The sequence below is a fragment of the Mizuhopecten yessoensis genome, unplaced genomic scaffold (assembly GCF_002113885.1).
Source record: "Mizuhopecten yessoensis strain PY_sf001 unplaced genomic scaffold, ASM211388v2 scaffold4231, whole genome shotgun sequence".
Taxonomy (NCBI): domain Eukaryota; kingdom Metazoa; phylum Mollusca; class Bivalvia; order Pectinida; family Pectinidae; genus Mizuhopecten; species Mizuhopecten yessoensis.
The window spans coordinates 81094-93988 of NW_018405441.1; the positions used below are offsets into that span (position 1 = coordinate 81094).

General features: G+C 38.8%; 1 protein-coding gene across 3 annotated transcripts in view; it reads right to left on the reverse strand.

Annotated features, from left to right (window-relative positions):
* LOC110448733 (poly [ADP-ribose] polymerase 14-like) overlaps positions 1-12895 on the reverse strand; it is a 41678-nt gene that overhangs the window by 6799 nt on the left and 21984 nt on the right. For all 3 annotated transcript variants that reach the window (XM_021495128.1, XM_021495126.1, XM_021495127.1), the window contains exons 14-17: positions 11501-11680; positions 9730-9933; positions 5890-6080; positions 68-485 (exon numbers count right to left, since the gene is read on the reverse strand). In XM_021495128.1, the coding sequence (XP_021350803.1) occupies positions 68-485; positions 5890-6080; positions 9730-9933; positions 11501-11680 (993 nt within the window). The remainder of the gene's footprint in view (positions 1-67; positions 486-5889; positions 6081-9729; positions 9934-11500; positions 11681-12895) is intronic.

The window sequence follows — 12895 nt, forward strand, 5'->3', positions numbered from 1 at the left end:
TTCCTTGGTAGCGTATGTCAGAAGGAACTACTTGTTAGTGGGTATGCTAGGCTGTTTCCTTGTTTACCTTTATAACCACCACCTGATGACCCATTGTCCGTCCTCTCCACTGGGAACTTTTCAGACGAGTTACTCAGTGCATGCTCCTCCATTTTCTTAAAATCCACATAGTATTTCTGACCTTGCTTGTCTTTTATCTCTACACCTGTTTTTTTAGCCTTATATGCCATTTCTAATTCATCATTGATGGTCGGGTAAAACAGTTTCTTTTTCCCCTTAATGCTGTAGCTCCACTGTACAAACATGGCTACAGTTGCAGCTTTTTCACCCTTCAGTTTTTCCCTATCAAAACCGTGAAGAAGATCCATTATCTTGACATTTGCTTCTGCAGTATCTTCTGAATTTCCTTGCAGAACAATCTGTCCTTTTCCCGTGTCAATTTCCATTTGAGCACCTTTACCAACACATTTCTCCAAAGAGGCTTGCTGTTGGAAAATAGTAATAAAAAATGCAGATGAACCAAAAAGAAATTAGGCACTACAAACTGAATAAGCGATAATAATTGTTTAATGTAGAAATGTATTCCTCTCCTAACTACCTGATATATGGAATCAAACTATAGAACACCATCTGTTCAGAGTAATGACTGTTAGTCGGTTCACACACACGGCAGCTGGTTCACAAATATTACAAGCTAGTTAATTCAGACACAATAAGTGATAGTTATTTCATACATATATCCTCTTAACTGGTTCACACACACACATTACCTCTTAGGGGGTTCACATACACATAACCTCTTAGCTGGTACCCACACACATTACCTCTTAGCTAGTACACATACACATTACCTCTTAGCTGGTTCACACACACACACACATTACCTCTTAGCTGGTTCACACACACATTACCTCTTAGCTGGTTCACTCACACATTACCTCTTAGCTGGTTCACACACACATATTACCTCTTAGCTGGTACACATACATTACCTCTTAGCTGGTTCACATACACATTACCTCTTAGCTGGTACACACACACATTACCTCTTAGCTGGTACACACACACATTACCTATTAGCTGGAACACACACACATTACCTCTTAGCTGGTACACATACATTACCTCTTAGCTGGTACACACACACATTACCTCTTAGCTGGTTCACATACACATTACCTCTTAGCTGGTACACACACACATTACCTCTTAGCTGGTACACACACACATTACCTCTTAGCTGGTACACATACACATTACCTCTTAGCTGGTACACATACACATTACCTCTTAGCTGGTTTACATACACATTACCTCTTAGCTGGTACACACACATATTACCTCTTAGCTGGTACACACACACATTACATCTTAGCTGGTACACACACACATTACCTCTTAGCTGTTTTACATACACATTACCTCATAGCTGGTACACACACACATTACCTCTTAGCTGGTACACACACACATTACCTCTTAGCTGGTTCACATACACATTACCTCTTAGCTGGTTTACATACACATTACCTCTTAGCTGGTACATATACACACATATTACCTCTTAGCTGGTACGCACACACATTACCTCTTAGCTGGTTCACACACACATTACCTCTTAGCTGGTTCACACACACACACAACCTCTTAGCTGGATCACATACACATTACCTCTTAGCTGGTACACACACACATTACCTCTAAGCTGGTTCACACACACATTTCCCCTTAGCTGGTTCACATCCACATTACCTCTTAGCTGGTACATCCACATATTACCTCTTATCTGGTACACATACACATTTCCTCTTAGCTGGTTCATACACATATTACCTCTTAGCTGTTTTACATTCACATTACCTCATAGCTGGTACACACACACATTTCCCCTTAGCTGGTTCACATAAACATTACCTCTTAGCAGGTACACACACACATTCCCTCTTAGCTGGTTTACATACACATTACCTCTTAGCTGGTACATACACATATTACCTCTTAGCTGGTACACACACACATTACATCTTAGCTGGTACACACACACATTACCTCTTAGCTGTTTTACATACACATTACCTCATAGCTGGTACACACACACATTACCTCTTAGCTGGTACACACACACATTACCTCTTAGCTGGTTCACATACACATTACCTCTTAGCTGGTTCACACACACATTACCTCTTAGCTGGTTCACACACACACATTACCTCTTAGCTGGTTCACATACACATTACCTCTTAGCTGGTACAAACACACATTACCTCTTAGCTGGTACACATACACATTACCTCTTAGCTGGTTCACACACACATTACCTCTTAGCTGGTACACATATATTACCTCTAAGCTGGTTCACACACACATTACCTCTTAGCTGGTACACATACACATTACCTCTTAGCTGGTACACATACATTACCTCTTAGCTGGTTCACATACACACATATTACCTCTTAGCTGGTACACATACACATTACCTCTTAGCTGGTTCACATACACATTACCTCTTAGCTGGTACACACACACATTACCTCTTAGCTGGTACATATACACATTACCTCTTAGCTGGTACACACACATATTACCTCTTAGCTGGTACACATACACACATTTTACCTCTTAGCTGGTACACATACACACATATTACCTCTTAGCTGGTAAACACACACATTACCTCTTAGCTGGTTCACACACACACATAACCTCTTAGCTGGTTCACACACACACACACATTACCTATTAGCTGGAACACACACACATTACCTCTTAGCTGGTACACATACATTACTTTTAGCTGGTTCACATACACATTACCTCTTAGCTGGAACACATACACATTACCTCTTAGCTGGTACCCATACATTACCACTTAGCTGGTTCACACACACATTACCTTTTAGCTGGTACACATACACATTTGTATATTAGCATGAAACATACAACATTTCTTTCAAAGCCACAAGTCAATCGGTGTGACTGTTGTTGGAAAGAAGTCAAACCTGCCTAAGCATATAAGATATGAGGGGAGGGTGGTACAAGAACATCCATTTTGGTTTTTCTTTATTGGCATGAAAAGTCACATTACTTGCAATTTGGCAAAAAATCTTAAAGGTATTTCCTACAAATTTCTAATTGAGGTGTTTATACAAAATGTCAACTGTTTTTCAGATAAGAGGCTTTCTCAGTCATCTGATGTGCTATAAACTTTCACTGTCAATTTAAGTAATCTGACGTGTCTGTGATCGAGTCTGTGACCTTGATATTTGACCTTATTACTTCAGCACTTAGTGTCCAAATTATCCTTTGATCAATGCCTACAATATTCTAATGTAAACGTGTATATAAAAAGTCTACTGCTTTGCAGATAATCAGAAAGTTAAGTAGTCTGGATGTGTCTGTGACTGTGACCTTTGACCTGATGACTTACATGAAAATGATTAATTTGCATCATATGATGCCTGCAATATTCTAATGTAAATGTGTATACAAAAAGTCTAGTTTTGGAGTTAATCAGAAATACAAATACTAGGAAAACTCTGTCCTTGACCTTTGATCCCATGACCTTGGCACTTGAGTCAAAATGATTATTACATTAAAGCCTACACTATTCTAAGGTTCATGTGTATACAGAAAATCTACCATTTTTGTGACAACAATTTCAGTAGTCTGATGTGTCAGTGACCTTGACCTCTTGACATTTGACCTTTGATCAAAACAATACCTAAGTAATTTACAACAACATACTAATTTATATGTGTATACAAAAAGTCAACCATTTTGAGATAACTGGAAATTTATGCTCTGTCGTGGCTTTTGCTCAGATGCTGGTTTGCCCCACCCCTTGGGCCTGAACAGAACACCATACGGTTATTTTCACGGTTTTTGCCTCGCCCCCCTGCCACCCAGGGGTGTTGAAAATAAAATTCACCTTTTCATTTCCCTTTATGTACTCAAGCAGTGTACGAAAGTTTGTTGCAATCAGTTCAGATTGAAGAAGAAGTTGAAAATATACTGAACAAAAAAAGAAACGCACAAAGTTCCACCCCTGCAGTACACCTTAACTGTAAGGAAATAATGGAATATTTGGTCAGGTATTACATCAAGAACGATCTTCCTTCTCAACAATCTACCCTAAAATCAGCCAAGCATGACGATGTCATTGTGTGACTTTGTGAGCTTCTTTGGTCCAAATCACGAGACGTGATCAAGCCAAGCCGGAGTTTTTCAAACAAATAATCTCAACGGATACTCTAAGTTCAGCCACATTAATTTTCCACGTTGGCATTTTAATTTCGCCATTGACCGAGATGCCAAGCTTAACGTAAATTCAGAGGGGTAGAGCAATTGCGATGTTGATGGATGGTCATAGTCAAACTGCTGTCGCACGTCAGTTTGGTGTTGGCCCGTGTACAATTAACCGTATCTGTACACGTTTCCGTGCTACTGGGTTAGTTTGCGATCGTCCCAGGAGCGGTCGTCCGCGTGTAATGACCGCATGACAAGACAGGGCGATTTGATTGTCGCACTTGCGCAACAGATTCAAGACTGCTGTAGAGACTGAGTCACATACCTTAGGTACTCATGGCAGACCCATTAGTACTCAAACTGCCAGGAACCGCTTGCGTGCCGAGAGAATCATTGCGCGCCGACCTTATGTCGGGCCACATCTGACACCACGGAGACGTCAAGTGCGTCTTGACTGGATGCGCAGACATGGCCCGAATAGGTTTGGGATGCGTCGATGGAGGCGTGTGATGTTCACAGACGAGTCTAGATTCTGTCTGTATCACACAGACGGAAGAAAAAGGGTATATCGCAGACGCGGTGAGCGTTTCGCCGATGCATGCATGGTTGAACGCGATAGATTCGGTGGGGCTTCTGTAATGGTTTGGGGAGACATCTCCCATGGAGTAAAATCCCCCTTAGTGGTCCTGAATCAAAACCCCAATGCTGTTCGATACAGAGACCAGATCCTCCAACCACATGTCCTTCCACTTCTCAGATGTCATTACCTAATTTTCCAGCAAGACAATGCTCGACCGCATGTTGCCAGAGTCTGTCGTGATTTTCTCACGGCAAACAACGTTCAGCCTCTGGAATGGCCCCCATATAGTCCCGACATGTCTCCCATTGAGCATCTGTGGGATGAGCTGGACAGGCGTATTAGGAAACGTCAAAAAATGCAATGCATAGGAGAATCCGTGCAGGGATTCGTGCAAAAGGTGCCCACACCAGGTACTGAAGTGTCATTTTGTTTTTTGCAGGTATCCCACTTTGAGTAACTACTGATGACACGAGTGACGTCATATAGACTTTTCTTCTACAGTATTGTAAAGAGTAGACTTGTCCCTTCATATTGATATAAAATTTTGTACAAATTTCCCAAAATATCATAGGCTATTGATTGCATGATTTAATTGTGCCTTTCCTTTTTTTGTTCAGTATATGTAAAGTTTATACATGATGGATGATGGATGATGCACGCTGATGAACGAAGACAGATGGCAACAGCTCAAATGAGTAATTATAATGTGAGATAATTATCTGTCAGCCAGTTCACACAGAATACCTGTCGGCTGATTCACACAGAAGTTACACTTTAGCTGATTCACCCACAATAACAGATAACTGGTTCACCCACAATAACAGATAACTGGTTCACCCACAATAACAGATAACTGGTTCACCCACAATAACAGATAACTGATTCACCCACAATAACAGATAACTGATTCACCCACAATAACAGATAACTGGTTCACCCACAATAACAGATAACTGGTTCACACACAATAACAGATAACTGGTTCACACTCTTTTCTTGTTAGTTGCTTCACAAACATTTACATATTAGTTTAATCAGATCAGTGAAAACCTCATTACCTGCTTTCCAGTCAGCTTTTTGATGATATCGACGGGAGATTTTATCACCGTAACTCTACACTTTTTATCACAGAGTATGTCAAGCTCCGTCTGAGTACACTGTGCTTTGTACTTGGAGGCCGCCCAGATACAGAACGTCACCTTATCTTGTTTATCAGTAACGCTCCGTTCTTCACTCTTCTTTCTAATTCCTTTGCATAGAATAAATGTCATACATTTTGAATGCATATAATTATCAAATTGCTATTGTAAATCAGGATATTTTAACTGTGGCTATATTTTCGCGTATTTTGCGCAAGGTTAAAAATTTGCACAAATTAACCACCTACAAATTTTACGACTAAAATATACCCCTCAAATTATCTTAACTTTACCTCAGAGTGCCTGAGTGTATTATCGTTAAGGTTGTGTCAGAGTGCCAGAGTGTATTATCTTTAAGGTTGTGTCAGAGAACCAGAGTTTATTATCTTTAAGGTTGTGTCAGAGAACCAGATTTTATTATCTTTAAGGTTGGGTCAGAGTGCCAGAGTTCATTAAGGATAATTGTGTCAGAGAACCAGATTTTATTATCTTTAAGGTTGTGTCAGAGTGCCAGAGTTTATTAAGGAAAATTGTGTCAGAGAACCAGAGTTTATTATCTTTAAGGTTGTGTCAGAGTACCAGAGTTTATTATCTTTAAGGTTGTGTCAGAGTGCCAGAGTTTATTATCTTTAAGGTTGGGTCAGAGTACCAGAGTTTATTATCTTTAAGGCTGTGTCAGAGTACCAGAGTTTATTATCTTTAAGGTTGTGTCAGAGTACCAGAGTGTATTATCTTTGAGGTTGTGTCAGAGAACCAGAGTTTATTATCTTTAAGGTTGTGTCAGAGTACCAGAGTTTATTATCTTTAAGGTTGTGTCAGAGTGCCAGAGTTTATTATCTTTAAGGTTGGGTCAGAGTACCAGAGTTTATTATCTTTAAGGCTGTGTCAGAGTACCAGAGTTTATTATCTTTAAGGTTGTGTCAGAGTACCAGAGTGTATTATCTTTGAGGTTGTGTCAGAGAACCAGAGTTTATTATCTTTAAGGTTGTGTCAGAGTACCAGAGTTTATTATCTTTAAGGTTGTGTCAGAGTGCCAGAGTGTATTATCTTTAAGGTTGTGTCAGATAACCAGAGTTTATTAATCTTTAAGGTTGTGTCAGAGTGCCAGAGTTTAGTATCTTTAAGGTTGTGTCAGAGTGCCAGAGATTATTATTTTAAGGTTGTGTCAGAGAACCAGAGTTTATTATCTTGAAGGTTTGGTCAGAGTCCAGAGTTTATTATCTTTAAGGTTGGGTCAGAGTGCCAGAGTTTATTAAGGTTGTGTCAGAGAACCAGAGTTTATTATCTTTAAGGTTGTGTCGGAGAACCAGAGTTTATTATCTTTAAGGTTGGGTCAGAGTGCCAGAGTTTATTATCTTTAAGGTTGGGTCAGAGTACCAGAGTGTATTATCTTTAAGGTTGGGTCAGAGTGCCAGAGTCTATTATCTTTAAGGTTGTGTCAGAGAACCAGAGTTTACAAAAGCTGGCAAGGTAAAACTGAATTGATAATGTAGAAGGTTCTATTGTCATAGTGTAGGGTGGATAGGTAAGTGTTTACCTGTATAAAGAGAGGAGTCCTGGTCACTAAGGAAGGTTCTATTGTCGTAGTGTGGGGTGGATAGGTAAGAGTTTACCTGTATAAAGAGGGGAGTCCTGGTCACTTAGGAAGGTTCTATTGTCGTAGTGTAGGGTGGATAGGTAAGTGTTTACCTGTATAAAGAGAGGAGTCCTAGTCACTAAGGAAGGTTCTATTGTCCTAGTGTAGGGTGGATAGGTAAGTGTTTACCTGTATAAAGAGGGGAGTCCTGGTCACTAAGGAAGGTTCTATTGTCGTAGTGTAGGGTGGATAAGTAAGTGTTTAACTGTTTAAAGAGGGGAGTCCTGGTCACTAAGGAAGGTTCTATTGTCGTAGTGTAGGGTGGATAGGTAAGTGTTTACCTGTATAAAGAGGGGAGTCCTGGTCACTAAGGAAGGTTCTATTGTCGTAGTGTAGGGTGGATAGGTAAGTGTTTACCTGTATAAAGAGGGGAGTCCTGGTCACTAAGGAAGGTTCTATTGTCGTAGTGTAGGGTGGATAGGTAAGTGTTTACCTGTATAAAGAGGGGAGTCCTGGTCACTAAGGAAGGTTCTATTGTCGTAGTGTAGGGTGGATAGGTAAGTGTTTACCTGTATAAAGAGGGGAGTCCTGGTCACTAAGGAAGGTTCTATTGTCGTAGTGTAGGGTGGATAGGTAAGTGTTTACCTGTATAAAGAGGGGAGTCCTGGTCACTAAGGAAGGTTCTATTGTCGTAGTGTAGGGTGGATAGGTAAGTGTTTACCTGTATAAAGAGGGGAGTCCTGGTCACTAAGGAAGGTTCTATTGTCGTAGTGTAGGGTGGATAGGTAAGTGTTTACCTGTATAAAGAGGGGAGTCCTGGTCACTAAGGAAGGTTCTATTGTCGTAGTGTAGGGTGGATAGGTAAGTGTTTACCTGTATAAAGAGGGGAGTCCTGGTCACTAAGGAAGGTTCTATTGTCGTAGTGTAGGGTGGATAGGTAAGTGTTTACCTGTATAAAGAGGGGAGTCCTGGTCACTAAGGAAGGTTCTATTGTCGTAGTGTAGGGTGGATAGGTAAGTGTTTACCTGTATAAAGAGGGGAGTCCTGGTCACTAAGGAAGGTTCTATTGTCGTAGTGTAGGGTGGATAGGTAAGTGTTTACCTGTATAAAGAGGGGAGTCCTGGTCACTAAGGAAGGTTCTATTGTCGTAGTGTAGGGTGGATAGGTAAGTGTTTACCTGTATAAAGAGGGGAGTCCTGGTCACTAAGGAAGGTTCTATTGTCCTAGTGTAGGGTGGATAGGTAAGTGTTTACCTGTGTAATTAGGAGTTACTAAGGAAGGTTCTATTAGAAGGGGGGAATGTGAAAATCGCTAAGTCAACATTAACATCTACACATACTAATTACTAATGAGTGTAGCGTTCTACCCTTTCTGAACTACATGACATTGTACATTGCCATGATTTCAGAATTTTTTGTGCATAGTTCCAATTCACAAACAATAGACCAGTAAAAATAAAACTACAGTTGCTATTTTCAAGCAATTCACAAAATAAACCTTCGTAAAAATACCCCCACTCACAATGGAAAACCAGTAAATGGTAGAGATTAACTGTAAAAGAAAGAGATCATTTAACTTTTAGGTACACCAACTAACTTTCTATTATTGTAAACTGTAATATTTTTACCCCACTAAAGTTTTACATTTGCATATTTTGAATATAAACTTTATTTCTCCCACAACCACTGTAGGTTTCTTCACTCCCAACTCATTGGATAAACCTGCTAGGAGTTAGTAAACACTTTTGGACGTGATTTCATTGGTCAATCTTTGATTTATGACGTCATGTGACAATGCTTTTTGACATCATTTTCTATTGTGATGTCATGCTCCATGGCAGTTGTTTCCCCTATCGTAAACACGCATGATGTATTTTCCAATGGGAAAATGTGTTTTTTTAAATAAAATACGAACTTTATGGGAGAAACAAGTCCCCAAACTTGTGATGATTAGTTCGGTAAACCTTGTGTCTTTATACAATTTGAAAATTAACTAACCCGAGTTAGATAAACATAATAACCAACCATCACTCGTTGGGGAACCTGTATTTATTTTACAACAATTAGGAAACAAGTTTTCTAACTTATATTTATCACTCTTGTTGGCCAAGAAGGAAGCACACATGGGGTTGAATGAGGGAAAAAAATGAAATACCATGTGATCGAAAAAAAGTTTGACTTCACCTGCACAAAAGTTTTTAACAGCATTGACAATGAAGAATCCTTCAGACCCTGACTTCTGTTTGAGCGCAGAAAGGAATATGTTGAGCATGTTCTTCTGAAAAACAACGATCCTGACTTCATGTACATGCTTGGCACTCGATGAAAACGTCCTGGTGGCCTTGATCATGGCAGCAGCCACATCCTGTGGTGAGCAGTGTTGTAGACCTACAGATAAATGTGTTTACTGTAACATGACCATATCACAACCTGGCTGTGGTGAGCAGTACTGTAGACCTACAGATAAATGTGTTTACTGTAACATGACCATATCACAACCTGGCTGTGGTGAGCAGTACTGTAGACCTACAGATAAATGTGTTTACTGTAACATGATCATATCACAACCTGGCTGTGGTGAGCAGTACTGTAGACCTACAGATAAATGTGTTTACTGTAACATGACCATATCACAACCTGGCAGTAGTACTTTTATTTCTTCTGATATTTTCCTTCCTTAACACATGTTAAATATGTTTTGCTGAGTTTGTCGATAAAACAAAGAGCTGATGTGATCCTGATTGAGAAAATAATCGTGTATATAAAACACAATGTCAACTTACTACTCTCCAACTGAACCAGACCATACTACACCATTGAGTTTTTTTTTGTTTCTGCACATATAAACATACACTTTGTGATAGGTTGTTTGTTTTTTTCTGTTTCTGCACATAAAAACATACACTTGCATGGTGATAGGTTGTTTGGTTTTTTCTGTTCCTGCACATATAAACATGCACTTTGTGAGTGTTTTGGGGTTTTTTTCTGTTCCTGCACATATAAACATGCACTTTGTGATAGTTTTTTTTTTCTGTTCCTGCACATATAAACATACACTTTGTGATAGGTTGTTTGGTTTTTCTCATGAAGTTGTTGACACAATATTTGACATATAATTGTACATAAATATATTGGTAAGGTTGCGACACTTTTTCTCAAGGAGGACATTAAATATTGTAACAGTGTCAAAAGACAAATTATGTGAAACATCTATGAAGGAAAAGAATATAAATTTCCTTATAATTTTGGAAAGATGAATGTCAAGGGACAGTCATAACTACCAAAAAACACTGTTAATACAGGAACAAATCATTCTACTTCATTTCAGGTGTAACACAGAATTTGATTGGTAACACAGAAAAGAAATAATATGCAATGGTATAACCACAATATATTGTCTGCTAATTGCCCATTTGTATATGAAGCCTAGATAGCGATTGTTAATGAATTAAACAATGCTGACAGGTCATCAAATTGATTATTGATGACATCACAAACAATATTGTGACCTCAAAAGTTCACTGTAAGTACACCTTACCTTAAATGTTCCTAACATCACCAGTCTACAGCCGAGTGACCCAGATTTGAATTGAACGCACAAAAATATCTTAAAATTGTCATTTCTTTTGGGATTTTATCTGGTAAGAACTAGAACAGTGATAATCGTACTGTACTGATATGTACTGTCGCAAATATCTGTTTTGCTGGCTCTGCAGCATGTCGCCAGTTAAACTCAATCTGAAACTGCATAATCATGAAATACTGATGCAAATCTCAAAAGATATTATGGTTTATCTCCTTAATACTACATTGAGAATAGAAAACTATTTTTAAAGTATATAGCAAGTCGGAATCTAATCATGTTTTTCTTAACAAATTCAAAAAGTGACCTATATCTGTGACATTTTAAATGTCTAACGAAGTAAGTCTTTCTCTTCAACAACAAAATTCTCACCTGTTCCAAGAGCTGGAAATGACACAGAAGTATAGTGTTGGCGATCTGCCTCCTCCAGACACTTGGTAACAGAGGACTCCCATGCGTTGGCTTGTTTCTCTGACTTGATGTGGTAGATTGCCTTACAGCTGAGGTTACCAGCAGATGTCCGTACGAGGCCCTTACTGTGTATATAATGAGCTGTAAACAGAATTCATAACAATCAAATCTTTCATTTTTTATTGATTTGAAAAAGCAAAAAATATAGCATTAATATGTTTTTATAGTAAACATGTTTATCATGTACCTTAGAGGCCGAGATCATTTCATTATGAGCAATATTTGTGTTTTTAATCTCGGATTATGACAACAATTCAACACTAAATGTCATTTAACATCATAGGTACATGTTTGTTATGTGTCTTACTGAACCTTAGTACAATGTCACTGCCAGTGCTGAACAGTGACCATGATTTAGTATTAATGTGTTAAATGTACATGGTATAAAATAATGGCCCTGATACAGACAAGGGCAAATTTTTTGATAAACTATCTTTTCCATAATAGGAACAAAATGACAGCAAACGCAATCTCCTCCTGCCCATGGAGCAGATAATAAAAACAAAACAAGTAAAATTCCTACCTGATGATGTAAAGATATCAAGGTTACACAATGATGTGAAGAGGTCAAGGTTACACAATGATGTGAAGATATCAAGGTCATACAATGATGTGAAGAGATCAAGGTTACACAATGATTTGAAGATATCAAGGTTAAACAATGATGTGAGGAGGTCAAGGTTACTCAATGATGTGAAAATATCAAGGTTACACAATGATGTGAAGAAGTCAAGGTCAAATAATGATGTGAAGATGACAAGGTCATACAATGATGTGAAGATGTCAATGTTACACAATGATGTGAAGAGGTCAAGGTTACACGATGATGTGAAGATGTCAAGGTTACACAATGCTGTGAAGAGGTCAAGGTTACACAATGATGTGAAGAGGTCAAGGTTATGCAATTATGTAAAGAGGTCAACGTCAAACATTGATGTGAAGATGTCAAGGTTACACAATGATGTAAAGAGGTCAAGGTCATCCAATGATGTGAAGAGGTCAAGGACATACAATGGTGTGAAGATGTCAATGTTACACAATGATGTGAAGAGGTCAAGGATACACAATGATGTGAAGAGGTCAAGGTCATACAATGATGTGAAGAGGTTAGTGTCATACAATGATGTGAAGACGTCAAGGTCACAAAATGATGTGAAGAGGTCAAGGTCATACAATGATGTGAAGAGGTCAAGGTCATACAATGATGTGAAGAGGTCAATGTCATACAATGATGTGAAGAGGTCAAGGTTACACAATGATGTAAAGAAGTCAAGGATACACAATGATGTGAAGAGA